Genomic DNA, 27,781 nt, shown 5'->3' with positions numbered 1-27,781 from the left:
GCATGCGGCAGCACGAAGCTCGTATTTATTCTTTTCCGTCAGCTGGAGTGTATTCCTATCGAACTTTATTTAAGGAGCAAGCACCTACGCCAGCTGTACGCGCATGTAAGGCACGCTGTAAACCTCGCTTTTGCTTTTCGGGTCATTCTACGCCAAATGATGTAGACTTTGCGCTCGAACACTTTCGATTTCTTTAAAAAAAATATAGTATGCGCTGTTCCTATGGTAAACAGCTTGTTTTTGGCAAAAAAAAAATTCTTTCGTGCCATAGCCGCCATCTTAAATTCGCAAATGATAGCAACCGACCGTAGGGAGACAGAGCGACTGCTTCAAGAGCGTGTGACTCGACGCCTTACTCGGTAGTACTAAATGACTGCTTCTGACTCAAGAAACACGGCTGCTCAAAGCTCATACGAACAAAACGGTTGTAAAAAGGGCCTTAACTTCAGAGTTCCTGCCGGCGGACTTTTCGCATTGCGCCATAAGGTACAGCACAGCGATGCTATAGACTTAGTTCGCGGCCACGGCACTGCAAACGCATTCAGCAACGCTGACCATGTGCCATCCTTGCACTAGTCCTTAATGAGGAGAAACATGTAGCATCTTTATTTACATTGTTAGTAGATTGAAACGCTTAGCGTCTTAGTACACAACGTGTTTCTTGCAGTCCCGATTATTGTGTTGACTGCGTCAGTTCTCAATAAACATCCCTTCTAAATAATGGTCTCGCACATATGCCCATCCGAGCAGGCGGGTGTCGAAGCAAGCGGCGGCACTGGCACCACCATTAGCGAGCAGACAGTGAAGGCAGCTGCGACGACATGCGGCTGAGGCTCAGGGAGGAGGGGGAGGGGGCTAGCCACTATAGCTAAGTTCCAGATGGCCGCCCTCAGTACGCCGCTAAGATGATCAGCCGCTGGGGTAGTGTGCCCACGGCGGAACCGCCCGCCGCTCCAGCCGCCTGCGTCGGGTTGTTCACATCGAGGTGCCCGGTCGAGTTGCCACGTCGCCTCGTCGAGGGGCCCGGTCGAGGCACCTGCCCTGAGACACCGCCTGGTCTGCCTGGTCCAGACAGCGATGCCCGGGGTGATCGCTGCCTGCCGCGCCGTTACTGCCAACGATGTGCCTGGCGCTCTCGTGATCTGCCGGACCACCTCCGCCAACGCTCTGCTTAGCTTGCTTCCGGGCTGCTGGGCCGCCATCGCCGATGCTCTTCTTGTGCTGCTCGCAGTCCGCCGGGACTCCTCCCCGGTTGCTCTGCCTGGAGGGCTGGTGTGCCGCTCCGCCGAAGCAGCCGAACACGTCGTAGTGCGGAGGAAGCCAGTGCCTCTCGAAGGCCACGGCTGTGAGCAGGGAACCCAGGACGAGGCTGGAGACGCTTAGGGCCATGCAGGCCAACCGGATCGGAAACTGTTGACCCCGCCGCGGGTCGTACAGGGGTAGCCTCACCGTCACAGGGAGGTTTAAAGACGGCTCTCCACACAGCCAGCGAGAAAACGGGCCCAAGACGAAAGCTGCGCCACAGAAAAGAATAGCGAAGCTCAGAGCCAGAGGTCTAAAACGTTCGCGACCGCGTAGGTCTCGAAGCTTGAGCGGTGATGAGATAAGCCAGTGAGATGGTCTTCGGAGAAGAAAACCGACGCTAGAGATGGCCGAAAAAACGACACGACAGAGGTGCTGGTTGCCAGCTGAAGTCAAGTCTTGTCTCGTCTTTTGTACTGTTTTGATTGTTCTCCAACCTTTAATCAACTAGCATACCAAACATGTTCAAGTTTGCTGTTTGGACTTGAAACAATTTGTCCGCGAAGCCGTAAGAGGTTAACTTCACCTTTTGCTGAGAGAGGAACTTTCTTGTAGTCAGTCACTTCTATGAAATAAGCTTGAGATACGCAGACGTTTGTGATTTTTCTAATTCCATTTTCACAAATGTGCAGCTACATAACGAAGCGAGATATAGGAGTTCTCTATTATGAAACTCTGTCATCGCTTTGAGTGACCATATTTGACAGTAAAGGCCTGGTCCTACGCTATACCATTATTCTGTAAATAGCAATAATGTAAAACTAAACAACCAAACCAAAATACAACACAGTGATTGTGCGCCAAGCTTATCTGCTGATATCTCTCTACATAACCGGAGATTGCACGAACATTTTTTTTTGTTTACTGCAGTACAGCGATATAACACACAACTTGTCATATTCAACATCGTGTAAGAAGACTGAGGGTCTGAGAAGTGAGCAGAAAAATAAAAGTGATTTCTTTTAAACGTAAGCGGGTTCGCGTAAACTGTCGCAACGGTTGCATAATGAGTGCACTGTCCGAACCTAACAGAATAAAGGACTATATAGCGTGTCTGTGCGGGCTAAGTAAGGCTACGCGACCACGGGTTAAACCAGAGTTAACGCATAGCAAATCCCCTGGCATTGCATAGAAAGGAGGAGGTATTAATGCAATAGCGTTAGAGGTCCCGTCTACAAAAACGGCTGGCGTCCTGCCGCGGTGATCGGTCGTTAGAGGTCGCGTGACCTTGTGACGTCATCGCAACCTACCCATCGTGGCAGGTGGCAATGCAGTTAATGATAGTAGAGAGAGATCGTCACCTTTTGACGTCATCACAACCTTCCCACCGGTTTGTGTGTCACCTGGCCCCTGTGGTCGGTTGCGATTAAAAAAAAATCAATTATATTCAACTACATTCAAACACTTTGACGGACAAGGAAACGGTAAAGTTTATAATGACAAATTTCGCATATATGGGCATGTAGCGAAAGAGCAGGAGCACATGCGCGGGAAGGATCTCCAAAGCTAACGCATTCCACTTTTAAGGGCCGGTTAAACAGCATCACTTTTCCGTTAAGAACCAGCTTTCAACGAATTTTTCTCTGGCCGAAGCTGCCGCCGAGAGCCATGACCTTTCGGCCGTCATCTAGGCGGGTAGCCCTCTAACTAGCCTCTTTCTGTTGGACACAAAAGTTTATCCTATCCTATCCTATCCTATCCTATCCTATCCTATCCTATCCTATCCTATCCTATCCTATCCTATCCTATCCTATCCTATCCTATCCTATCCTATCCTATCCTATCCTATCCTATCAGCCCCGCCGCGGTGGCTCAGTGGTTACGGCGCTCGGCTGCTGACCCGAAAGACGCGGGTTCGATCCCGGCCGCGGCGGCTGAATTTCGATGAAGGCGAAATTCTAGAGGCCCGTGTGCTGTGCGATGTCAGTGCACGTTAAATAACCCCAGGTGGTCGAAATTTGCGGAGCCCTTCACTACGGCGTCCCTCATAGCCTTAGTTGCTTTGGGACGTTAAACCCCAATAAACCAAACCTGTCCTGTCGTGTCCTGTCCTGTCCTGTCCTGTCCTGTCGTGTCCTGTCCTGTCCTGTCCTATCCTATCCTATCCTATCCTATCCTATCCTATCCTATCCTATCCTATCCTATCCTATCCTATCCTATCCTATCCCTTGTCTGGTGTCATCCTTTTTCGGGGAGCCACTTTAACATGACACTTCTAATGCTGTTAAGGTTAATGTGGATCTCGAAGCCCTCAAGACAATTAACTCTCTTATTAAGCCCAAAAACAAACTTAAAGAGACACAAATTTTTCGACCCGACAGCAGAAGAAAAAACCGAAAAGGAAGCAGGGAGAAGGCAGCTGCGCGGATAGTTCGCTGTTCGGCTACTGCTTGCGCACCTGCAGCGGTGTCTCACCCATAATGGATCCGTAGGTGTTGGTGCCCTTGATGTAGAAGACGCAGAGAAGCTGCGGAAAGAGCAACACGTACACCACGTCCGAGCAGAGAATCCACATATCGTACACGGACTGCACCCTCAGCGCCAGGTAGGTGGCAGAGGCGCCGATCAGGCACATCATTAACCGCAGCATCACGGCGACTTCTGTGTTGGACGCCTGCGCCAAGCACGAGCCTCGGTTGAAAACATGGCACCCGACCACCTCAGACCACGGCTTGAGTTGCTTTACACATTTTAATCATGGCTTACAGCTGAAGCCCGATTTTAAGTTGTCGATGGATGGGGACTGCCATCGCTCCGTGAGATCGAGCGGCGTGGTCATGCCTAGCGACGCAGTTCCCGTAGCAACACACACTCCACAACGTTGTAATTTCCCTGCACACGTTTGCTAGCATGAGATTTATAACGCCTGTAACACCAAAAAATTCAGAGGCACTTAATACTGCTAACGTACTGTGAAGGCGAAATCATGTGTGTGCGTGCGTGTGTGTGTGTGTGTGTCATGAGTGTTCGACCCCGACGCAGGTTGCGCACTCAGAAATGAAACGAAGACGCGCATCCGAACGCTGACTACACAAACGTTGAGTGCAAAAAAATTCAGGGGGCACTTTGGCTCTCTAAAGTGCTGCAAGGCGAAAGCGTTTCCTGGCGCACTGTTTGTTTTTATTTGCTTTTTATTTTTCATATTCTGTTTTATTTTTATTTTTGCTTCTTTCCTTATATTTATTGTTTTTTATTTTATTTTCATATCTTATTTTTATTTTGTTTTTATTTTTGTTCATTTCTTATTTTTATTTTTCATTTTTGCTTTTCTTGACTTCATTTCTTTTAGTTTATTTATGAAACCCATGCATTCACTATATATAGATGCGCCTTTATTCATACTCGAACCTTGAGCCGTCGTGGCGGAGTGGTAGCGTCTCCGCTTTAAATCCCAAAGGCCCTGGTTCGATTCCCACCCTCGGAAAAGTTCCTTTTTAAGCAGTGACGCTGAACGGCGGACAAATCTGCCGCCACGGCTGCCGACGCGTCTGCTAACGACAGTATGAGGCATTAAAGGCTTTCGCCTTAAAAGGGTACTAGTGAGGCACTCGGTCACTCGGTTCGAATACCTGTCGCGAGGAACGGGAACTCATATGACACCAGCCGGAACGAACGCTGCACGACGCATGGTTGTGTCACAATTTTGATACGAAAATTGGTTTTTACGGAAAGCAGATGGCGCAGTAATTGCCTCACATCTCGGTAGACGCCTCAACCGCACCTTAAGGGAAGGGGCAGAGAGTCTGGGAAAGCGTACAATTTAAGGTGCATATGTCGTCGGTTCGAAACCCTGTCGCAAGCTAGCCACAAACTTGGCTAGCAGATGTAAGCTCTATGCAACGAGAAATCGTACCACCCGAAACGCTGCACTCCAAATCGCTTCACAGTTTTGGTATGTAATCACAAAAATGGCTGAGGCTTAGCTAAGGTTAAGCCTAGTCAGATGCGAAGCATATTGATGGCTAGGCTTGGTAATACATGGCTTTCCTTGGTTGAATACTTGGTCATTTTAATACAACCACTAGAAGTGTAGCAAGGATTGCCGTGGCAGCTATATACGGGATCATCGGTGAATTCAATGCAGATAGTGTACAACCGCTGCCCCAGCACCGGCTACAACAGCATTCTTGGCACCCATGGAAAGTACATTGGAAACAACCTTAGTTATTCCACCACCGCCACCATTCCCTATAGACTGTGTTGATGTACACCCACCAGCAGCAGGCAGCGCCTCTGATGTGGAGCCTCCACCGCCGCGGCCGACCGCGCCAGCCGGCAGCCCATCTCTTAGCTTTACTTTACTTCACATAAAGGATAAAATAATTAACAATATAGAAAACAGAATTTTTACACTTGGGCTATTCTTAGACTTTAGAAAAGCCTTCGACTCGGTCTGTCACAAAATTTTACTGCGCAAATTACAATTCTATGGGATACGAGGTCCGCACTTAATCTTATTCAGAGCTACTTATCATCCAGAGTACAATTCGCAATGATTAACGCCATACCTTCAAGCCATGGCCTTATACGCACTGGTGTGCCACAGGGCTCAATACTGGGTTCTATTCTATTCCTAGTTCACATAAATGACATTGTTAATATTCTTCCTTCCTCCGAAACAGTTTTATACGCTTACGACACAAATATTTTCTTTCATGACGCGAGTTTACAAGCAATAGAATGTAGAGCAAATCTCTGGTTAGAAAACCTTACATTATGGTTGAGGGCCAACAGGTTAGAACTAAACATCACGAAGACGAAGCATGTAATATTCAGAGCTAAAAATAAAGTCATAGATGATGAGCCAATCATATTATACAATTCAAATGTTTTACAACGAGTACAGTCAATAAAATTCCTTGGAGTTATATTTAATGAACACCTGCTGTGGACTGACCATATTAATCAAGTAATAAAAAAAATTTCGCGATCAGTGGGCCTTCTAAATAAATTTAGACTTCTATCGCCAGTATGGCTCAAAAAGCAACTTTATTTCAGTTTAATTCATTCACATCTTCACTATTGTTTACTGATATGGGGAGACTCAACACAGACTAATTTAAATGCTTTCTTTTTACTATAGAAAAAGGCCATACGAGCAATTGCTAATCTAGGCTACTTGGATAGCACTAACTTGTGGTGGAACAGCTTGGGGTTACTGACTATTTTTCAATTAAAAACTCTTCGGCTAGCACTTGAAACATATAACAGATTTCATCATGAAACTAATTTTTTTGCAACACCAGAACTACCACAAAACCCATATCCCCTTCGACACATGACAATAAGAGCACCAAAATCAAGAACAAATTACGGATTCCAAACGATTAGATATCAGATGACTACCTTTTTGAATGAACACAGAAATTTTCATGACCTCCTCCATCAATGCAGAACCCAAAAAATATACAAGAGAAAAGTGATTGCACTGTTGACTACATGACTAACCGGTACATCCTGTGACATATTGTAAATTGATAACAGTTAACATGATTGCATATATATTTTTTTCCTTTTTATAATTCCCTGTAACCCAACAGCACGCATCTTAACAACTTTGAAGATATCTTAACATTGTTGTACAGTATTTCCTTTGTTTTTTTCTTTTAACATGCCAGCAAGTGTAATGGCGACCGCTACATTTATTGTATTTGTATATTTTGTGTATTTGCCGAATGCAGTTTGCTTACCCCCAGGGAGGAAGGCCCTCGTCAGGCACCACGCCTTTTGGCCTCCTTCCTGAAGTGTATGAAACACTTCAAATAAATACTTTTCAAACAAACTTCAAACTTCCTCTGCTGTGACGTCATGTTGTCACGTGGTCAGCCGCCGCGCCTCTGATGTGGAGCCTCCACCGCCGCGGCCGACCGCGCGAGCCGGCAGCCCATCTCTCCTCTGCTGTGACGTCATGTTGTCACGTGGTGTCACGTGGTCACGCTAAAGGTCAATGGTAGCTCCACCGCCGCGCTCGACGGGCTGTAGTGTAGCTCTAGTAATATGCTTCGCATAAAAACGAGGCGCCATATGGAGGTCCGCCAGATATGCCGTACACGCAAATGACGCGTCGAAGGGCGGTGGAGAGGCATCCATAGAGAGTGAGTGAGTGAAAACTTTATTGGATCTTTCAAGGGTTTCGCGGTTGTGAAGTCTCCGTCGTCTTCTCTGGCGCTGGCGACTTGAGGCTTCTCGTCAGCAAGGGTGGGCCCCTATTCCAAGGCTCCACTGAGTCGTGCTGCATCAGTCGCGTGCTGCACTAAGGCCCTTTGGGTCGCGAGCTCGCCGCTGGTGAGCCGACTCTCCCATTGCTCCGCACTCGGGTGTTCGTGTTGGTGGAATGCTTTGTTGCGTTCGCATTCCCACGTGATATGATAAAGTGTAGGTGTGGCATCGCACCAAGGGCAGGTGGCTCTGTATTGTGTCGGGAACATCTTATTAAGTACGTGTAGGTTAGGAAAGGAGTTGGTCTGTAATCTGCGCCAGCCGGTCGCTTCCTCCTTTGTTAGGGCTTTGTGTGGTGGTGGATATCTAATTCTAGCTCCCCTATGCAAGTGCAAGGTCTCTGCGTATCCCCCCTCGCAAGCCTGTAGGCGGAGCTCCGGAGCATTTGACTGCCCTGCTCGGAATGCGTTACCTCGAGCTAGGCTGTCTGCCCTTTTGTTCCCCACTATGCCCGCGTGGCCCGGGATCCAGATTAGGTTATGCCTGGGTTTCTCCTCGGCGGAGGTTACCCCGCTGAGTATTTTAAGGGCAGTTCTGCTGATCCTGCCCCTCGTGTAGTTCCTGCACGTCTCCTTCGAGTCCGTCAGTATGTTGAGAGATCGGCCCGTTCTGTAGCCTTCTGCTGCCGCCAGCGCAACGGCAATCTCTTCGGCCTCCGCTGTGCCGGCGACCTTTGCCGTGGCACACGTGATCATGTTTCCTTCCTTGTTTGCCACTACCGTCGCGGCTACGCGTTCTCCCTCCCGCGGATATACGGCAGCGTCCGTGTATACGGTGTTGTCTAACTGGGCTACCGTTCTCTCCACGTACTCTGCCCTCGCTTTTCGTCTGTTTTCGTGAAGATTGGGGTCCATGTTTTTCGGCAATGGTCCTACGTTAACGGTTTTCCTAAGGTGGTCCGGTACGTCCGCGTATCTGTCTACCAGTCCGCTCGTGTCCCGACCCAACCTTCTTAGGAGCGCTCGTCCCGTGGGGGTGCCTCTGAGTCTCGTGGTTTGCGTTCCATAGAGAAAGATATTGAGGCATCTGTGGTGAATCGCTTTTGAGGCTAGACGACGGCTGTTGCGGCACAAATTCTTTGGGACCCATTTAAACGGCCACTGACTACGGTCTAGACATTTTAAACCAACAAGCCGAGTGCTTCGATTACGTGCCAGAGACCGCCTGATCATCTACGCTGACCCGTGGATGATGGTGATGATTAAATCTATTTCCACCTGTGTAAGAGGAGGCCCCCTACTCCCAGTCCCTGGCACGCAGGCCTTAGGGCCGGGGGCTGGGACCTCCGCGACAAGACTGGTGAAGGTACATTGGTTCTTAGCGGCTTCAAGCTCCCTGACCCGTCGAACCTTGGATATGACGTACTAGCAGGGACGGCATCCACTGGTTCGCCTCTCTGACTAACGGGTGAAGCTTGGTAATAGAGCATTCACTGGGTCAGCCGCGCGCTTTTCTCTCGCCCCTTTCGCGTTCTTGCTCCTCTAGATTCCACACCAAATGCGGAGGAGGAAGGGAAATTCGGCTTGGATGGATGGAAACAACTTTATTACAAAAAAAAAATCTTCCAGGGTGGTCCCCTACTGGTCCAGGAGTCCATGGGCTTGTGCTTCACGTAAAGCCCGATCCACCAGCCATTTCTGGCCGGCGGGCTGAGCGGTCCGTAAAGCAGCCTCCCAGGAAGAATGAGTGGGATTGAGGATGGGGGGTACTGCCTTTGGGGAAGGACAGTCCCAAAGGTAGTGGAAAAGTGTGGATATGGGCACGCCACAGGTGGTACAATCAGGAGGAAAGGTGGGGTGAAAGCATGAGAGACGGTGGGGGGAAATAATAAAACAGCCTGTCTGTAATTGTCGCCATGTGGCGCTGGATGAGGCCGACAAGGTACTGTGGGGTGGTGGCAGTGTCATGCGGCTGAGTTTGTAGAATGTTGTAATTTGATGATGTGTATACAGGACCGAAGGGGCTTCTTGCGCAGGGTTGGGTGCCTTATCCTCCGGGGTCCGGGCGGAGAGTTCTCGGGCCAGCGCATGAACGCGCTCACTACCGGGGATCGAGGCATGCCCAGGGACCCACAACAGAGTAACCGTTCGGTCGAGAGAGGTGGCCGTGGTAAGAATGCGGTGTGTTGCCGGCGTCGCCACGCCCTTTCGGTAGTGGCGGTACGCGGCCTGGGAATCTGTGCAAATTTCGGTTACGTTTTTGTCAATGATGGAGTGGGCCAGAGCAAGTGCGATGGCGTTGTGGAGGCCAGGCAGGAGACTGAAAAACCTCCGAGGGAGAACGGATGGAGAGGAACACGGCAAAATCGGTTGATTGTGGCGGCTGTAACCGCTATTAGACTTTTCAAAAAATTGGGGGGGGGGGGGGGGGGCTTAGCTTTGGTTAAGCCTGGTAGGTTGCGAAAGCAAAAGCGCAGTGCCTCCAACTGAAGGAACGCAGTGCGCCGCGTCTACAGGTCACGCGTGGCTACCGGCCGCCGCTGCGCGACGATTGAAAGCGTCTTGGAACGCAGTGCGCCGCGTCTACAGGTCACGCGTGGACACCGGCCGCCGCTGCGCGACGACTCAAAGCGTCTTCGGTATTTTTTTATATTTTGTTTTTGATGTTGTTGCGACTGAGAGAAAGAAAACAATCTACAGCTGGTATGACAGCACAGCGGCAGTAGCGCCACAGGTGCGCGGCGCGGCGTAACTGCAGCCGGGCAATCTGAAGGAGCGAGTTGGTCACCCATATTCACTCCGCTAAAGGTCAAACGTAACTGCGGCCGGGTCACGCGAAGGCTTGAAAGTGCGAGTAGTATTGCTTTCGCAATAAAAATATTTTCGGCCGCGTGTTCCGGGGGCGATGCCTCACAGTCACCGGGGTAGAAGATTATGTTCGACCGGAAAGTGGTCGGCAGCCCCTTAATGGGGCCTTAAAACTCACGATAAGACATGACGGACACTACACGTTCGAGCATGTATGTAACCAAAATAAATTAACGCCACACGTTCAGACACACGCTAAAATTGCATTTATTTTCTCGAGGGTCATGAAATGAACGGACATCTCTTAGAGGGACACCTTTGGGCGTGGTTTTTGAGCTCGCGCAGTGGCAACTGCGAGCGCTTCGCATAGAGAGCGCGTGACCATGCAGTGAGACGGGGTCCCCCACACTGTGCGGTGGTCGCATGCAGATGCAAGACCGTCAGATCAATGCGCTCAAGTGTTCCCATTAAGTGCGACCCACTCTTCACAGGTAGCGCTAGTATGAAAGAGAATCTGTTACGAGCATTCAACCAATAATTACTACATAGGCATGCACGACAAGCACGCTATTTAACGCGATAGCGTTAAGGGCCCCGTGTCGCAGGAAAGCCGGCGTCGGCGGCGTTGGTCGTGAGCGAAAATCCCAAAAGCATTAATAAATAAAACCGAGTAGGAAATTGGCCGAGTTTGGGAATCGAACCAGGCCTCCGGAGTGCAAGAGGAGCACGCTAACCACTCCGCCACGCCAGCTCGATGGTTTGGAACGAACAAAGGCGCGTTGTCTTAGAAGGGTGCTTTAGAGACATGTACTGTGGTGTATATTAGAAATTGTGAGCATGAAAATTAGAGAAGTCGCAGTTAAGCGAGCAGCAAAGCACATTTCCGCTACTTTTCCTCTTCGCTTGGCGCGCACGTAGCGCCATAAGGTGGCGCCCACTAAAACCACTCCCTCCTCCTCCTCCTCCTCCTCGCAATGTACGCCACTGCCCCAACAGGTAGCGAGCGACAGCGCAGTGGCGCCGTGCAGGGACGCAGGAATCACGTCGTCAGCAGCGAGCAACGCAGCGCACATCCAAGGCGCGTTCGTCACGAAGCTTGCGGCTTGCTGCCCGTTCGTTCGGCGCCGAAGCTATGCTGGCACTCGTGGCATCGGGTTTGTCGAGAACGACGTGCCGACGAACTACGACGGCAACTTGAGCCACGCGCGTTTCGGCAAGGCGCCTGGCAGCGCTTCTACATGGTTCGCCGCTCCGCGCGTCCGTTTAACTTTCTGCATATATGGGAATCAACCCATTACGCTATCGCGTCGTACCCTCAAGGCGAAGCTTGAGTGTCCGCTCCAATTTTCTTTTTTTCCTGCACAAGCAGTTCTCAGAAGACATTTCAAACTTTGTGCATAAATATAGAACATGATCTTGTGCACCAACTGAGTGCTTCCTGTATGAAATTTATGTATGTCATTTACAAACCGTAGGGAGAATGAAGAAAAACATGCCAAGCGGCAGTTTGGGTATAGCGCATTACACCTGCAAGTCCTGGAGGTCGCGCGCTAGTCTTGGTCGGTTGTTACGGCTACTTCTGGCTTTCTTAGAGCTCTAGGACTGCAGCGACCCGGCACGTGATCGATTTTGGCCGATTCGTTGCAGTCCTAGAGCTCTAAGAGAGCCAGAAGTAGCCGTAACAATCGACCAACGCCTGCAAGTCCTGGAGGTCACGCACCAGTGTTGGTCGGTTGTTACGGCTACTTCTGGCTTTCTTAGAGCTCTAGGACTGCAACGAATCGGCCGATATCGATCATGTGTCGAATCGCTGCCACCAGTTGTGAGTGCGTCTATAGAGAAACTACTCCGAATTCGTGATTTATCTCGCGTAAGGACGCAGTTGTGTGCGGAGGCGCTAGAGGGGCAGCTCACAGTGGGACGAAGGAGCACGAGGTAGACGTTCCTGGTGACCATGGCGGAGGCGCTGAGCATGGACGAGTCTGCGGACGACATAACTGCCGCCGTGATACCCACCATGCCCACCACGGAGACCGAGGTAGGCATCAGGTAGCGGATGGCGTGAGGCAGCACGCTGGCTCTGTCGCGCTCGAGCAGCATCCACGTCCCTCGGTAGCCAGCCGCCGTAAAGTCTGCACAGTGGGCACCCACCACGGCGGTTAAGAAATGTGTCGTTTTAATGCCTCAGCATCAGAACCCCACGTTATAAAAAATACGTTTAGAAGAGGAATCTCCCTCTACACTTTCAAAAGAGGAAGGAACAGTGGGAGAAGGGGTACGGCGTGTCATAGGGTGATTGGCGGAATGGATCACGCCATCCGCATGCATAGTCTGAACTCCTCAGCGGCAGCGGCTGCTCCCAGCGGGGGGGCGCTCATTTATCGCCTAAAACTTTTTGGCAGTATTATTTTTTCAACGCTACGAGCAATATTAAACACAGCCTTGAGGTTGCGGGCATAGGCTCAAATTGGGGCTTCGTGGCGATATACAGAAGGAATGCAAAAGTGCTTTTGGAAGCGATGAGCACAGGACGATGTTTTACGTTATTTAAACAAAATTATTCATCTAAAGAAAGCGACTGAGTAATCGTCATAACAAGGAATAATTTCAATAGAATGAGAAAGAAAATACAACGTGACGCAGGTGCGGCAGCTGATACTATGCGACACTCGGAAGTCTTGTCTCTTGTATTGATTTGTATGAAATGACAGTGCATGACGATTCAAGCGAAGGACACCAGACATGACTAGCGTGTTATGCACGGTGAAGATACGAAACATGAATGCCTGTCAAGCTTTGTGAGAAATTCACGACGAGTGCGACCATCAGATGCCACTTAAAACTGTGTCCACATGGGACATTTTGATGCAATAAGGCGTAGAACAGCTTTAGACTAGCTTTAGATACAAATGTGCCACTATACACGCCACATGGTTCTACCACTGATCCTGCAATGCGCATCTCTTAACCCACGGTATTAATTAAGATAGATGGTACCATCCACATTAGTAGAACACTGTATAGTGACGAGGGCTGGGCGATGGATTCTTCGCATTCCTTCTTTAAACCGTCCATGTGGACGCCTTCAACGTCAGTGTTGTCGGCACAAGGTCAGGTATTCGTAACGAACCGCTGCAACCGTGCTCAAAATACGATGCTAATGAGCACGTGAGGCAGAAACTTAAATTCGATCTCTTCTTACTTGCGCTCTTTGCCACGGCTCCTATGACCACCGGTGGTATGGCCATGAACACGCACCCTATGGCAGCCACAAACGAAAGCATCTTGGCAGCGAAATGGCTCTTGCAGCTGAGGACTCGTTGAAAATATACCTGTGGAGGAAATATTTATCGCAGGCGAACGCAGCACCTCTGGCACAAGTCGCAGTGATTTAGCCCCTTTTGCTTTGTGTTTCGAAGCATGAGGGTGAGGTTTTGAACCGGCCGCGGTAACCGCATTTTTGGTGAGGCGACGTGAGGAAACTATTCGCGCGAGGACATTTCAGTGTACGCGGAGGAACGCCGAGTGAACGGTATGCTTCATGACCCACGTAGCAACTTCGGTACTTGAAAACGCAGGAATTAAACCGTGCTGACGGTATCCTATCTACCCAGCCGACACCTGGGTAATGTGAAGAAGTTATGAGAGGGGGAAAAAGGATAGCAAATAAAGCTCGTTCAGTCAGAGTGCACATATCTTTTCAGAACGTACATGGCATCTACCGGAAGGTCTCCTCCAGTAAAGTCATTACAGCCGTGTACGGGCATTACGCTTAACTCAGAGTCGGAAACCCCATTACGATTGGAGTTGCTGGCCCGTGCGCTTCTTAAAAAAAAGTAAAATGTACGAAACCTGTTATCGGGAATGACTACAGGTCTAAACCATTCCACAGAGCAATCCTTTGACGTAAGCGATGGTTATTACTGTACCTTGCTACCTGCTTGTTTCACTTGCTATTTTGTACTTACCTGCCACGGAATGCCTCCTAGTGCCGTCATGAGGAACGCGTCCAGCAGCTGAGCGACATCCTTCGTCTCTATGGTGCCGATCCAGTCGTTCTGAGGAGGACCCACTGCTCCGACGGCGGGGCTGCTCAACAGGTAAGGCGCGCAGATCCACTGCGCATGCCATGCGTACACAAGACAGTGAACATCCCCAACAACATAAGAGCGTATCTGCAGCTACATGTGAAGCAGGATGATAAGAGTTGTATTGGCAGGGGATTTTAATTTGCCAAACATTATTTGGGCCTTATTTGCGTCATCGTCCAAGCAATGTCATTGAAAATGAAACGTTAAATATTGCTTTCACATTTGACATATTGCCTTCACAAAGGAATTGAAAACCGATTCTTCATCTGTTTCTTTGTCAGCGGAAAAATAACGGATGACATCACATGCGACGTTCTGAGTGCTATTTTTGATCTCGAATCATTCATGCTATCAGTGAGTGATTTACGCTTTAATATATACAGTACCTCTTTCCGAATTTTAGAGCGAAAGCTATGCTACTCGAGATATAACTCATAGTTTCGCCAGGCTTCGCGCGTTTGACCTTGAAGACCGACAAAGGTCAAACCAAGCACACACTCCCAAGACTAACAATGTGTTTATTATGCGTCTTGCTGCGCATAGCCTTGATACGCCAGTATGGAGTAGTCATAGCTAATGACCAGCAAACACGCGACCGATGACTACTGGCCACTTGACCTTTGACACTGACCTTTGACCTTGACCTTTAGAGCTGAGATTCGCATTGCATGATGTGACGTCAAGCGATGACGTAGCAATGACGTCACACCATTCTTCGCTATAAATACCACCGGCTTCACTTTCGCTCGTCAACTACGTTCAGCCGGGTTGAACCTCAGCCAATTGTTTCTCGTGCTGACGACGAATCAATTACTGATTTGCTGGCCTTTCGCTTAGACACATTTATAACGAGTGAATGTAAAGTAAACAGCATTTGGTTCCTATTCAAAGACGTTGGTCTCGAATGCATTCAACAGTTTGAGCCAGCTATTGCTTAAAAATCGCAGAGTCGCAATGCTTGGATTACTCGGGACACGTTACATTTACGTGTTGTTCTTCTCCTGGTGTTTCGTACTTTCGCTAGTGAAGTTATGTCTGATGTACACCATCTAGCCCACATGGGTACCTTGTTACAGTACTACTTGATTAACCGAGGAAAAAGCCTTCAGGGACGCTTAGCGCACTTTAAGAGTCGAATGCGATAGCACTAAACATTCCCATTGTTGCTGCTTCGGTGTTTGTGTTCTTACTTCCCTTTTTCTCTTTCTTGCGACTCTTTCTTGCTTCGCTTTATAAGTTTGTGATGACATTACCAGGTCATGCGACCTCTCTTTACAGGTCATTAATTTAATTCACAATTGCCACGGTGGGCAGCTTACTCACGGTCCTATAGGCCGGCTGTCACCTGCCCCAGCGGGCAACTTGTAATGACGTCACAAGGTCATGGGACCTCTGAATCCGGTGGGCCGGTTGTCACCTACCACAGTGGGCGGATTGTGATGCAAGTTCACGTGGTCTCTCTCGACCAATCAGCGAATTGCATGACACACGCCGCCATTTTTGCGAAATGTGGACTGTAGTGCTATCGCATTATTAAGTTCCAAGAGGTGTAGTCTGGTCACTGCAGGTTCTCAAGTCAGCTCAAGTGGCTCATCTCAGCTGAGCCAGGATATACAGAACGCAAGCTCTCTCAGCAAGCACCGCAATTATATTAGCAAGAGCAAATCACGTGATGCAGTGATGCATCACATGCCACGGCGGAAATGTGCGGAGAAATGTATTAAAGATGAAGTGTGGCAGGTGCGCTGCACGCACTCGCGCGCACGGGAGTAGAGAAAACAACGAAGTAGGAGAATACAGATCGGCTCGACCGTATGCTACGTGTACTGCTTAATTGCAAATTATCATTACTTACGATACAACATATTTTGGCGACGAGGATGCTGTTTTAATTCAGGACCTTGACGTGGACTGCTCACCATCCGTCATAAGCTTTTCTGAGCTTCAGCCACCACCACCACCCTTCCTGCCGATTCCTGGTCGTCCTGCCCTTCCATGGGAGCAATGGGAGCTGGCGTTCCGGAATTATATGCTGGCCTCTGATGCCTCTACTCTGTGCGCGGACAGGTGGAAGGCCAACCTGTCGCACTGCATCGGGCTGGAAGGTCAGCGCATTTTTTATACATTGGCACCGCCGTCGTCCACTCCAGCGCCTACAGCTGCTGCATCGCACTCCGGTGACGAGGCGCCCCGCATTGACGAATTTGATGCGGTGATATCCATCCTGCCCGAGCATTACAAACCGTCCGTGAATGTAATCGCCGGACGTCATCGCTTTCGCCGTCGAGTTCAGGCTCCAGGAGAGACAACCAATGAGTACGTCGCTGTCCTTCGCAGCCTTGTCGGTGACTGCGGGTTTGGGAACATGGCGGACGATATGATGAGGGACCAGCTGGTGGAGAAGACCTCGAGTTGCCATCTGCGTGAGCGCCTATTCATGGAAGGCTCCTCCTTGACTGTCGCGCGCCGTGCTCCTTGCTCGACAGTGCGAGCAAGCTTCCCATGAAGCCAGGGAATTGGCTGAGGAGGTCGCTCCAGTACAGCGTGTGGGATGCGAGCGCGGATCGAGACAAACACCACCTAAGGTCCATTGATGCAAGTGCCAAAGTCAACCATCTCTACATGCTGCTGCAATACCAGAGCGCATGTGCCACCGTTGCGGTTCTACGGCCCACCTGGCGAACAACCCTGCATGCCGAGCCCGCAACCGTAAGTGTCGTCGGTGCGGCAAGATGGGCCATTTAGACTCTCTCTGCAAGTCGTCCGACCGTCCTGTTCAAGTTCAGCAAGTTGAAGATACTGCTGACACATCGTCTATGCCGGATGGCTCCTGGAGTGCATCTATTCTCAATGTTGAAAGTAAAAAAAACGGAATTTTCGCCTCGGTCCTGATTGAAGGCAAGTACATCCGCTTCCTGATTGATACCGGCTCATCCGTGTCAATTATTTCTGAAGTCCTATACCACCGATTCTTCGCTGAGTTTCCCGCTTAAATCAACTGCAGTTCAACTCTTGGACTAATCTAAGTCTCGGATTACAGTCCAAGGGTGTTTTGTTGCCACAGCCAAGTTTCACGACCGTACCGCCTGCATCCTGTTGCACGTTGTCTCGGGAGGCGCAACGCTGCTGGGTCTGGATTCCATTGCAGCCCTACAAATGAAGATCGAAGGTGCATCGTTGGAACGTCTTTCCATGACACCTGATACGCCTCTGTTACCTCCTGAGCTACGTCCACACTTCGAAGATCTCTTCTCCAAGGAACTTGGAGTTGCCCGTGGCTACGTGCACAAAGTCAGAGTGCAGGATTCTGTTTCTCCTGTTGCTTGCAAGCTCCAACGGCCGCCGTTTGCCATTCGACACCAAGTGTCCGAGGAGCCCCAGAAGCTTGAAGCTCAAGACATCATTGAACGGGTCGACGCTTCCAAGTGGATTTCACCGATAGTCGTTGCTCGGAAAAAGGATGGCTCCATCCGAATGTGCGTCGATTTGCGTGAGCCGAACAAGGCTATTGTGGTCGACAGTTTTCCTTTGCCTCAAACGGAAGAACTTCTACATAGCTTGGCCGGGTCACAGCGTTTTTCGAAGTTGGACCTCGCCTCGGCGTACCATCAAGTACCACTTAGCCCTGAAAGTCGGGAATTGACCACATTCATTACCCATGATGGCCTCTTCCGCTTCAAACGAGTGTGTTTCGGCCTTGCTTCGGCGCCTTCGGCTTTTAAGAAGATGATGCACTTAATTTTAAAAGGGTGCAAAGGTGTCCTCTTCTACATCGATGACATCATAGTCCATGGCACCACCCGACAGGAGCACCTGACCAACCTTCGTGCTGTTCTCGAGCGCCTGTCCCAAGCCGGTCTCAAGCTCAACCACAAATGTTTCTTCGATGTTCCGAAGCTCACTCTCTTGGGGCACGTTGTCAGTGGTGAAGCAGCTTTCTTCGATGGCAGCTTTCTTCTGCCATCGAAGGCTCCGACTCCATCTAACATCAGTGAGCTTCGTTCTCTCCTTGGACTTGTGGGTTTCTACTCCAAGTTTATCCCGCATTACTCCGATGTCGTTGAGCCTATGCGCGCCCTACTTCGTGGAAGCGACTCAGCCTTCACTTGGACCGCTGCTGCGGATTCAAGTTTCACACTACTGAAGTCCATGTTGACGTCATGTGACGTATTTCAGTTTTTTGACCCTGCCCTTCCCGTGGTCGTAACGACTGACGCTTCCGGATATTGCCTTGGGGCGGTGCTTCAGCAAAACAACGGCCATTCCCTGCAAACTATTGCGTTTGCCTCCCGTACCTTGACACCCCCAGAAAGAGAGTACTCTGTTGGCGAACGTGAGGCCCTAGCTTGCGTTTGGGCGTGCGAACGGTGGCACGTGTATTTGTGGGGCCGGCCTTTTGTTCTACGCACCGACCACAGTGCACTTGTCACTTTGCTGTCGACGAAAGGAACGGGTCATCGGCCGTTGCGAATTTCACGTTGGTCGGCTCGCCTGTTGTGCTACAACTACACTGTAGAGTACCGTAAAGGCAATGCCAACTCTGTTGCGGATGCACTGTCTCGCCTTCCCTTACCGACCACATCGCGCAGTGAGCCCAGTGAGTTCGACGCCAGTGACGACGATTTCGTCTGCCTGCTATCGCCAGCCGTGACTCTAGAAGAGCTACAAGAGGCAACTATCAGCGACGCGGCAGTTGCTCAAGCCATTCTCTTTACATCTGCAACATGGCCGGACAAGAAATCCCTACCGGAGAACCTCAGGCCATACTATCTCCTGCGCTCGGAGCTGTCCGTCGTGCAGGGCGCCTTGTACCGAGGTTACATGCTTGTCGTTCCCGTAAGTTTGCGACGACGCCTCATGGACATCGCGCACGAGTCACACCCCGGAATTAGCCGCACGAAAAGTCGGCTGCGAGAGCTCTACTGGTGGCCGCGAATGGACGAGCACGTAGAAGAAATGGTACGGACATGCGTCGTGTGCCAGTCCTGTGACAAATCGGCTCGGTTTTCTTCGCTGATACCATCACAACTCAAACAGTTCAACAATTCTTGCTAGGCCTCTTTGCTCGTGAGGGTTACCCTCAAGAGATTGTCTCTGACCACGGACCTCAATTCTCATCGATGGCCATGCAAACTTTCTTCTGCGAACGGGGGATACGCCATTGCTACTCTTCAGTGTATCATCCCCAAGCCAATGGACTTGTTGAACGATTCAATCGAGTGCTTAAGTCTTATATTCAGCTGGCTCTGTGCGAGCGACGCGACCTACGTACAGCTATTGTGGACTACCTCGGTGTCTACCGCTGTACGCCACATGCCACGACAGGAATTGCACCAGCCGTCTTACTTCATTGCCGGTTGCCCCGCACAAGACTCAACGTCGTAGGACTGCCGGATCAGTGCTTCTCAATGGATCCGACAAAAGCCCTTAAGCTTTTTCGGCAGAGGCTTGAGGAGAAGCAAGCGCAGTACAAGGTTTATGCGGACTAGCGGAGTGGCGCCAAGAGTCGTGACTTCCAGATTGGCCAGTACGTGCGTGTTCACAAGCCCACTGTACGAGGCAAACTGTCAGCTCGGTTTTCGGAGCCTCGGAAGGTTGTGGAGCAGCGTGGATCTGCATCTTATCTGCTGGATGATGGGCGAGTGCGGCACTCGTCCATGTTTTCTGCGGTTCGTCCAGAAGTGGTTCAGCAGCATCCATAACTACAGCGCAAACGACAGGACAGAGATGAAGAAGGGACACCACGCAGCGCTGTGTGGTGTCCCTTCATCTCTGTCCTGTCGTTTGCGCTGTAGTTATGGATCATCGAAAACACCAACTCGCCCAACAAATGCTTTTGTCGAGGTTCAGCAGCAACTGTCCTCCCCAGCTCCAGCTTCCCTTTTCGCTGATATTTCGCCGCCTAGCGACGGCAACGGAATGCCGCCGCGCAGTCCACAGTCCGGAACCGTGGTCCAGGGTTAATCTTCGGACGCGCCTTCAATCCATCTGATGCCAGCCGCTCAAGTTAGCTGCCCGGGCCCTTCATCGCACCTGGTTTCGCCCACTCCGGAATCTGCAGCCGCTCCTCAACTCTCATGTAGTACATCCACAGCGGCAACTGCGGCTTCTGCGCCGCCTCGCCGGAGTACTCGCAAAAAGAAGCGGCCCGCATGGTTTAAAGACTATGACATTCACTAGACATTTTTTTTAAGTGCGGCGGAAATGTAATAAAGATGAAGTGTGGCAGGTGCGCTGCACGCACTCGCGCGCACAGCAGTAGAGAAGACGACGAAGTAGGAGAATACAGATCGGCTCGACCGTATGCTACGTGTACTGTTTAATTGCTAATTATCATTACTTACGATACAATAAAATGCAAGAGGGAGAATCCAGAGCGGCGGTCGGCGCAGCGGTGGACGTGACTGCCAAGCGCAAGAGCGAATCACGTGACACATCACGTCACAACTGGCGAGAAAGAGCGGTCGAACAGCAGCCAGAGCAGTGGCAGACGTAACTGCCAAGCATGCAGCTGTGGCGTCGGTGAGTCACATGACATGACGTCATCACCACATGCGGTGCGCCTTCCGTTACAGGTCAAATCTAAGAGCCAGTTGATCTTCAGACTCCGCATGGAAGGAGTAGATTTTCGCTCTAAAAAAATGACTGCTGTGCTGACGGACTACTAGTTTTTAAAATTTTTTTATAACATTTCTTTCTTTTAGAAAGGGAACAATTCGCGACAAGTTTAGTATGACATTCTCTCCTGAGGGTAAATGGGGATGGAAAAGAGTGCGTCTGTACTAAAGTAACTTCCGATGAATATTTAGGTCTAAAATCGGCGAGCATGTTGCAAAGGAGGCAGTCTCACCAAGCAAGCGGCAGTGCTGCTTATCTGGAAAACGTCGGTGTACGTGACCGCATAGAAGCCGCCAAGAGCGGTGTAGAAGAATATGGCCGTTGCAGTGAGGACGATGAATAGGTCCGGATCCACGTCCATGATTACTCCCGCTGAGGAACCTGCACGTCGGAGTGAAAAATTACATTTGCATTCGGTGTCACTGCCGGTTATTCCGGCATTATACAGGGTGTGTCAACTAAGGCTTCCCACAATTTTCAAAAACAGGCTTTGCGAGTTAAAAGGGCGCGTCTTTCGGCATAGCATTATCAGCGGTATAGTACATCAAAAACTGGTAATACGAACTAACCAGCAAAATGATTAACTAATATTGAATAGTTAACTTTTTGGCTATTACTGTTACTCTCCTTAATTATTGAGTGCCGTTAGGCTCATCGTAAGTAATGTCCATATCAAATTTTGAGATTTTGAAAACGCGGTTGACCTCAGCCCTGTGGCCTGACAATTTTGACTGCATGGCGCCAAAATGCAAGCGTTTTCACGAAGCTTGCAGACTGAGCAAACTCTCCAATGCACGTTAACTCATCAAAAAAGACATTTTTTCGGAGCCACAGCGCCGAGGTTAACTACGTTTACAAAATTCTAAAAACTGATTAAGATATTACTTACGGTGGGCTACATGCCTCTCAACTATTAAGGCACCTAACAGTAATAATTAAAAAGTTAACTATTCAATATCAGTTAACCACGACGCTAGCAGCACGTCTGAGCTGTATTCTGATGCACTGCAACTCTGAGAGTCATATGCCAAAAAACGCGCTCCTCTAACTCAAAAAGGCTATTACAAAAATTGTGGAAAATCTTAGGTGCAACACCCTGCATATGTTAAGTGTCGCGCTATCCACATGAGAACTCAAAGTTCGTCAGGTGACAATTCTTCCACGGCTTCAATAGGCTGCTTCCATTTGAATACCAAGCATGTCCTCGCATTGCTGTCTATTCACATCACAATGCACTGCAAAGTGTTGAAGTGCGGACGACCGGATACCTTTTAAGTCACGAGTAGTATGGAGAGGGCTCCATTCTCGTCCTAATCTAAACAACGGTATACCACTCTGAGAACGCTGTGATGGTTTCGGAGAGATGGAAAGTGTTTCATCATGTAACGACAGGCTTACGCAGAAGCGTCATCATCATCCATGCTTTGGAGTGATACATGAAACGAGCTCTGTGGAACGAGATGAATTACGAATTCAGATGCCAGCGCTTGGCTGTCGCAAATCTGCTTGGAGAGTTTGCAGAAGAAAACACTGAACTAGAAATTTCACAAACACAAAAGAATCTTCACTGAATGTACAGGCTTTGTTATGCACTGGAAGCGCTCAAAGTTTCTTGAAGACGAGATGGAAGCTCGCCGTCAAAATTGCGACACTTCGGACGACCGCGCAAGCTACGAGAGCCCCACCACACGGATTAGAAGTAAATCTCTTGGACCCTTTACTTTTAGAGCGCAGCTCTTTGGCGTCCGTTCCTGGGTTTCGCGTCGTCGTCGGCGTTGCCGTCGGCGTCGGCCTCGTAACCAGCTCCGCCCCCCTTTCATCCGCAGCTGGGGTTGACTCACTATCGGCGTCAGCGGCATCAGTCAGTCGCTGCTATCTCTTCCCTCCTCCCTTTATCGTGTTGTCCGCTTGCTGCGCGCGCTTCTGCCCCCATCGTTTGCCGCTGGGTGTACACGCCGCCCCCCTCCCCCCTCTTCCTGCGAGTCTCCGGTTGTCAAAGCGCCGGCTCGAACTTAATTCCTTTCTTCGCTCCTCCTCACATGCAACCCCTGTGCGGTGGCAATCAGAGAGCGAGATCGGTGGCGGCGGATCTGTATAGTATGTGCACCGCCCGAGCCGAAATTGCCGCTGCCGTTCGCCCTGTGCGGTGGCAATCAGAGAGCCAGATCGGTGGCGGCGGATCTGTATATGTGCACCGCCCGAGCCGAAATTGCCGCTGCCGTTCGCCACTGCGAAATGATCTGCCAGTTCTTTCTGAGCCATGAGCGAAACGACCGATGGAAGTCCTCCGTCTGCTAAAAAAAAAATTCTGTGATAGTGCATACATGTGTTGCTCGATTTCTTTGCCTCAATCTATCGAAAAGGTGAAACAGCTTATTTGCTGCGCTCAAATTTCGCATTAGGAAGTAACGTAATCGTCGGTAATTTTTTTATGAAGGCTGAACCTATTGGCACGCGGAAGATCGAAATGTACTAATAGCTCATGGCTTGAGCTGAGTTTGACACGACGCGTAAGGGTGAAGGATGTACTGTATACACAGCAGCAAGTGACAGACATAACATAAGGTATACGTATTGCCGTTTCTGTGAACCACCTTTTGTGCTTTTCCTGTGCAATGAACTGCTGGAAAGGTTCAATAAAGCTGGACTGTTGTGGTTGTGGTGGCTTACCCAGCGCAGCCAGCATTGCGGCCGTCCAGAATATCTCGCCACACACAGCCGGCAGGCAGAGCAGCAGGCCCATCCAGCGGCCGTAGTGCTCCTGGAACGGGTCTAGCATGGTGAGTGCGTTGGTTTCCCGCATCTTTTGGGCGAAGAAGGAGCCACCTGGAATGGTCGGCGACATGGGGTAAGCCAGTTAGTAGGCTGAGAAGATGCCGAACTGAAAGCCACTCACATTAGTAGGGTTAAAATAGACATGCACGCAAGTCAATGACCGGCAATGCATCCTCCGTGCTGAGAAGCGAAGAATATGTCGCTGACATTTCTGATGAAACTTATGCTTGGCGTAGTAGCGGCGTGTTCTTTGGCGAATCCTTATGGGGTACACTGCCTATTATTCGATAATCCTGAGCGTATGCTGTGCAATTATGATGCTCTATTTACGGGACTGCAGTATCCTACCAATTGCTGCAAAAAACTGCCAGTCGCGAGACTATAAGTAGATCCTTGCCAAAACACGAAGGTTGCTTTTCATAAATTGCAGGCACTTATAACCACAGGATCGTAAAATGCTCGTACATAGCTGTAGAGCACTCGAACAGTCCACTGCTGAGCAAAAAATAAAAGCGAGGTATAATACTGACTTTTTGGTGCGAAGACACTAACCTTTTTTTTTTGTTTTCACTTCTCATTGCCATTTTATTACCTGTCGGTTTTGCTACTACAGCTCCAGAAAATTCTAACGGCTCTTCTCCAAAACCCCTCAGTGATCGAGGGCTTTTGAAATGGATAAGAAATTAAAATGTGATATGGTAATAAGTGTGGCAGTACTTCCCGGCCAGGCAGTACTTCCCGGCCAGGGTTGATTCATTTGCTTCTCAGCACGCCGATGGAGCCCTCTACGCAGTAATACGGCAGCTTCAACGGCGGCGGACTTGAAGTTTGAGACATGATGCAGACAGTGTGCCACTTACCGAGGATGAGACTGATGGCATAGCTGATCGGAGCATGGCACTGCACGACGCCGCGCGTGTAGACCGCCTCGGCAGTTCCACTTAGGTAGCCACCGCCGACCCATGTCGCTGGAGACACAACGTAGTCACAATATAAGAACCCTACCCAGTAGTGCAATTTCTAGTCGTTTAACTACGAGGCGAGCAACGATCACTTTCATTTTTAGCCAAATGTTTAGGGGAATCCCCCAAGGTGGAGTAGATTTGTAATAAGGGAGTAATTACTCAGTGACATCCACGCAAGTGCAGCCGCATAGCTACAAAGGAAACATGTACAGCTTTTTAAGAAACTCCAGAGTTAAGGAAAAATTTGTGCTGGTCGGGGTTTGAACTCGGAACCACCACTTCACCGGACCAGTCTCTCTACCAACTGAACTAAGTGGGACGGCAAGTTTATGGTAAGGCGACATTTGGAGAAAATCACGACAAATATCGGCATGCAAAATCTAGGCCAGCTGATTCGACTGCGCTGCTTTGGCGGAAACTATATATATCCCTAATTTGCTGCTATACACCTGTACCTGACCTGCTTCAAATTTACAGAAAATGGTGTAACATTATACGATATGCGACGAAGAAGTTGCCAGACAATTTGTATTTTGTTTGCTTTTTTAATTTTTAGTAGTAGTGCTCTCTAGGTTCCGTAGACAAACGAACACGCATTCGGCCACCGATTTCTCAACCTGTGCTGTATGCCCACACGACCGGAACATTCTAGCCCGTCTACCACTAAGGAAAAATCTTGAAACCTCAGCCCATCTTCAGTCATGTAACAGGAAGACTGACCACAGTAGAATGGTACGGTAGTTATGTTAAGATGTATGTTAACCAACTCGCCCAGTACGGTAGTTCTAGTACGGCGCGAAGCCCTAATTAAAGGTATAGCTTTGCATTATAATTAAATTCTTGCAGGGAGTACGTACAACGTGTCTAGACAACAGGCATAGAGGGCCCTTCTGACGGTACAATCTAGGCCAGATTCAGTTTGAAGTCCTTCTGGACTTCTCATCGACAATTTCTTCACAGCGGGAGGGAGGGTGGCCGCTCTCATCGTCCCTGACTAAAGCTCGCCCATGCATTGCTCTCACCTGTCATGGAGCAGATTCCGACGGCTAGCGACACATCGCGGTCGGCCACGAAGAGCTTCTGGAGGAAACGGTTCTGCGGCGCTCCCTTGCGCTTGAAGTCTTCGGCTGCCACCGGTCGACGGAAAGGGTCTGGACCGCTGTGGAACTTGCGGCCATACCATACGCCCACGCACACGACTACGACGATGTAGAGGAACACGGCGGCCAGGGCTAGAAGGCCGACAGCCATATCACGCTTATCTAGTTCTTCTTCCCCACTCACGCGATGCCTCGAGCTTTGGCTGGATAGGGCGGCATGGATTGGCTTGAATTAAATTTTATGGATTAGATTCGACCTTCCCCCTCTTCTTTTACAGCAGGCTCGCGTGGGATGATTGGATTTAGATGGATAGTTTCGTTTCGAGGGATGGAAGTGTGGGACGGGGAACTCCGCTGCTGTAGCTATGTGGGGAACTCCTTCTGGGTTAAACAGCGTAGAACGCTATAACCGGAAACAGTCGTTCTCACTGGATCTCCTGCTGTATAAAAGTAATGCTTTGCTGCTCGTCTCTGGATCGACGCACTTGGCAGATGGTCTGTGACAAAATTTTCTGCCTCCTTTTGGGGCCTGTTTCGGTCTCAATATGTGTTTATGAAGAAAATTTCTCCAAAATGTATTCAATCTTGCTCAGAGACTCTCTAGGTTGTGGTGTGATAGGAGGGGCCCGGCTTAATGATCACCAAAGTTTTCTCATACTTGCCAGTCCATAATGGAATGCTTTGTGTGTACTGGAAGAACAGTGTCTATACCTGAATATGGTCCACTTCGGCGAAGGATTGCGTAGAGATTCATACGTCTATCCCCGAACAACGCTTGTTTGTGCAGCGCGTTACTTTCATTTAGAGCCTCTCATTATAAGAAAGCATGGGGTGCATGATTTTAAGAAATGGATTCCACACGGTTGACGCCGGTCCTCATGTTTTTTACTTGCGACCGATATGAGGGAGATTACCTTATCTCAAACACAATATACACTCCAATTACGAAAGTTGATGATGTCCTGATTGTGTTACGGTGTAAATGGCCACTTCTTGGTGGGCACGTTGAACGAAAATTAACGCAGTCAGCATCATCATGTTGTGGTGTAAATACAGTTCAGTACGAATGAAGGCGACTGCTTACAGGTTAAACGTCCTGCGTGAAAACAGACGTGTCTCCCTCGGTTGTCGACATAAATGTTTCCAGTACTGCACGCAAACGAATGTGTAGTCGCCTTTCTGTCACGATGAGTGAGGAACACGATAAGAGGCCTTCATCTACGTGAACTTTTCCGTGTAAGAACCGTAAACTAGCTCCCCCGCCAGAGAGCGCACTGCGAAAAGACTATTTTAGCTTCCTGCGAGCGCTAGACATAACTAGCCCTGGTGGAAGAAGCTGGTTCCATCTCGGTGACTAAAATGAACTTGCCAAATTAAGTACTGTTTCTCTAGCCCCCCCCCCCCCCCTGCCCCCCTCTCCTCTCTCTCTGTGTGGAAGGAAAGGGGTGGGTGTGAAGGCGAGGAGTCGTTGTTTCGGTTGTTCAAAGTGTTCTTTTGAAAAACTATCGCGTGGAGACATTTTAACGGCTTTGGAGAAGTCACATTAGGTTGTAGTGGTTAGTGTAGTTCGCAAAAACAAAGCTACGAACGAGCTCACAGGATTTAAATGGCAAGAAACGCTTGCATTTCAGCATCCTTCTCACACACATGAAGCACAGGGTGCGGGGCGCAAAACTACGTAGAAGAAATTGGGCCGCCGTCAGTATTGGGACACGAACACAATACATGACCTAAGTTCCACGGCCACTTTAGAAATCGTCCGAATTTATGATTGTCGGTGGTAAACAAGCTCATACTAACTTGCCGTATGGTCAATTTACAAAAGAAAGGTACCCAGTTTAAAGTGGTTGAATTCGCCACTCGAGATCAGCAAGAAAACACTGTACCAAAGCTCCCACGATTGTTAAGCAGGGGCAAAGTGAAAAAAAAAAGTAATTTTGATTCTTAAGAAAAATGATTTGTCT

General features: G+C 49.5%; 1 protein-coding gene across 1 annotated transcript; it reads right to left on the bottom strand.

The window, feature by feature from the left end:
- Positions 1-975: 975 nt before the first annotated feature.
- Positions 976-25,968, bottom strand: LOC149371354 (high-affinity choline transporter 1-like). Its single transcript, XM_089579918.1, has 9 exons — positions 25,740-25,968; positions 24,613-24,720; positions 23,648-23,803; positions 21,210-21,358; positions 14,237-14,386; positions 13,471-13,600; positions 12,183-12,400; positions 3,718-3,916; positions 976-1,514 (listed from the first exon to the last, which is right to left on the bottom strand). Exons 1-9 carry the CDS (start codon positions 25,966-25,968, stop codon positions 976-978), a joined length of 1,878 nt encoding a protein of 625 aa, XP_089436044.1.
- Positions 25,969-27,781: the final 1,813 nt, after the last annotated feature.

Source organism: Amblyomma mixtum, chromosome 1, assembly GCF_055824585.1.
Source record: "Amblyomma mixtum isolate Tamu chromosome 1, ASM5582458v1, whole genome shotgun sequence".
Classification (NCBI taxonomy): Eukaryota; Metazoa; Arthropoda; class Arachnida; order Ixodida; family Ixodidae; genus Amblyomma; species Amblyomma mixtum.
The sequence above is the reverse complement of the archived record's forward strand: the minus strand, read 5'-3'. Positions and strand labels throughout refer to the sequence as shown.

Excerpts from the sequence above, each read along its gene's own strand:
- LOC149371354 (XM_089579918.1), bottom strand. The coding sequence starts at position 25,968 with ATGGCTGTCGGCCTTCTAGCCCTGGCCGCCGTGTTCCTCTACATCGTC. Across the intron at positions 23,804-24,612 it reads TGCCATCAGTCTCATCCTCG|GTGGCTCCTTCTTCGCCCAA; the intron begins GTAAGTGGCACA and ends CGACCATTCCAG. Across the intron at positions 3,917-12,182 it reads TCGTGCTCCTTCGTCCCACT|GCGTCCAACACAGAAGTCGC; the intron begins GTGAGCTGCCCC and ends TGCTTGGCGCAG.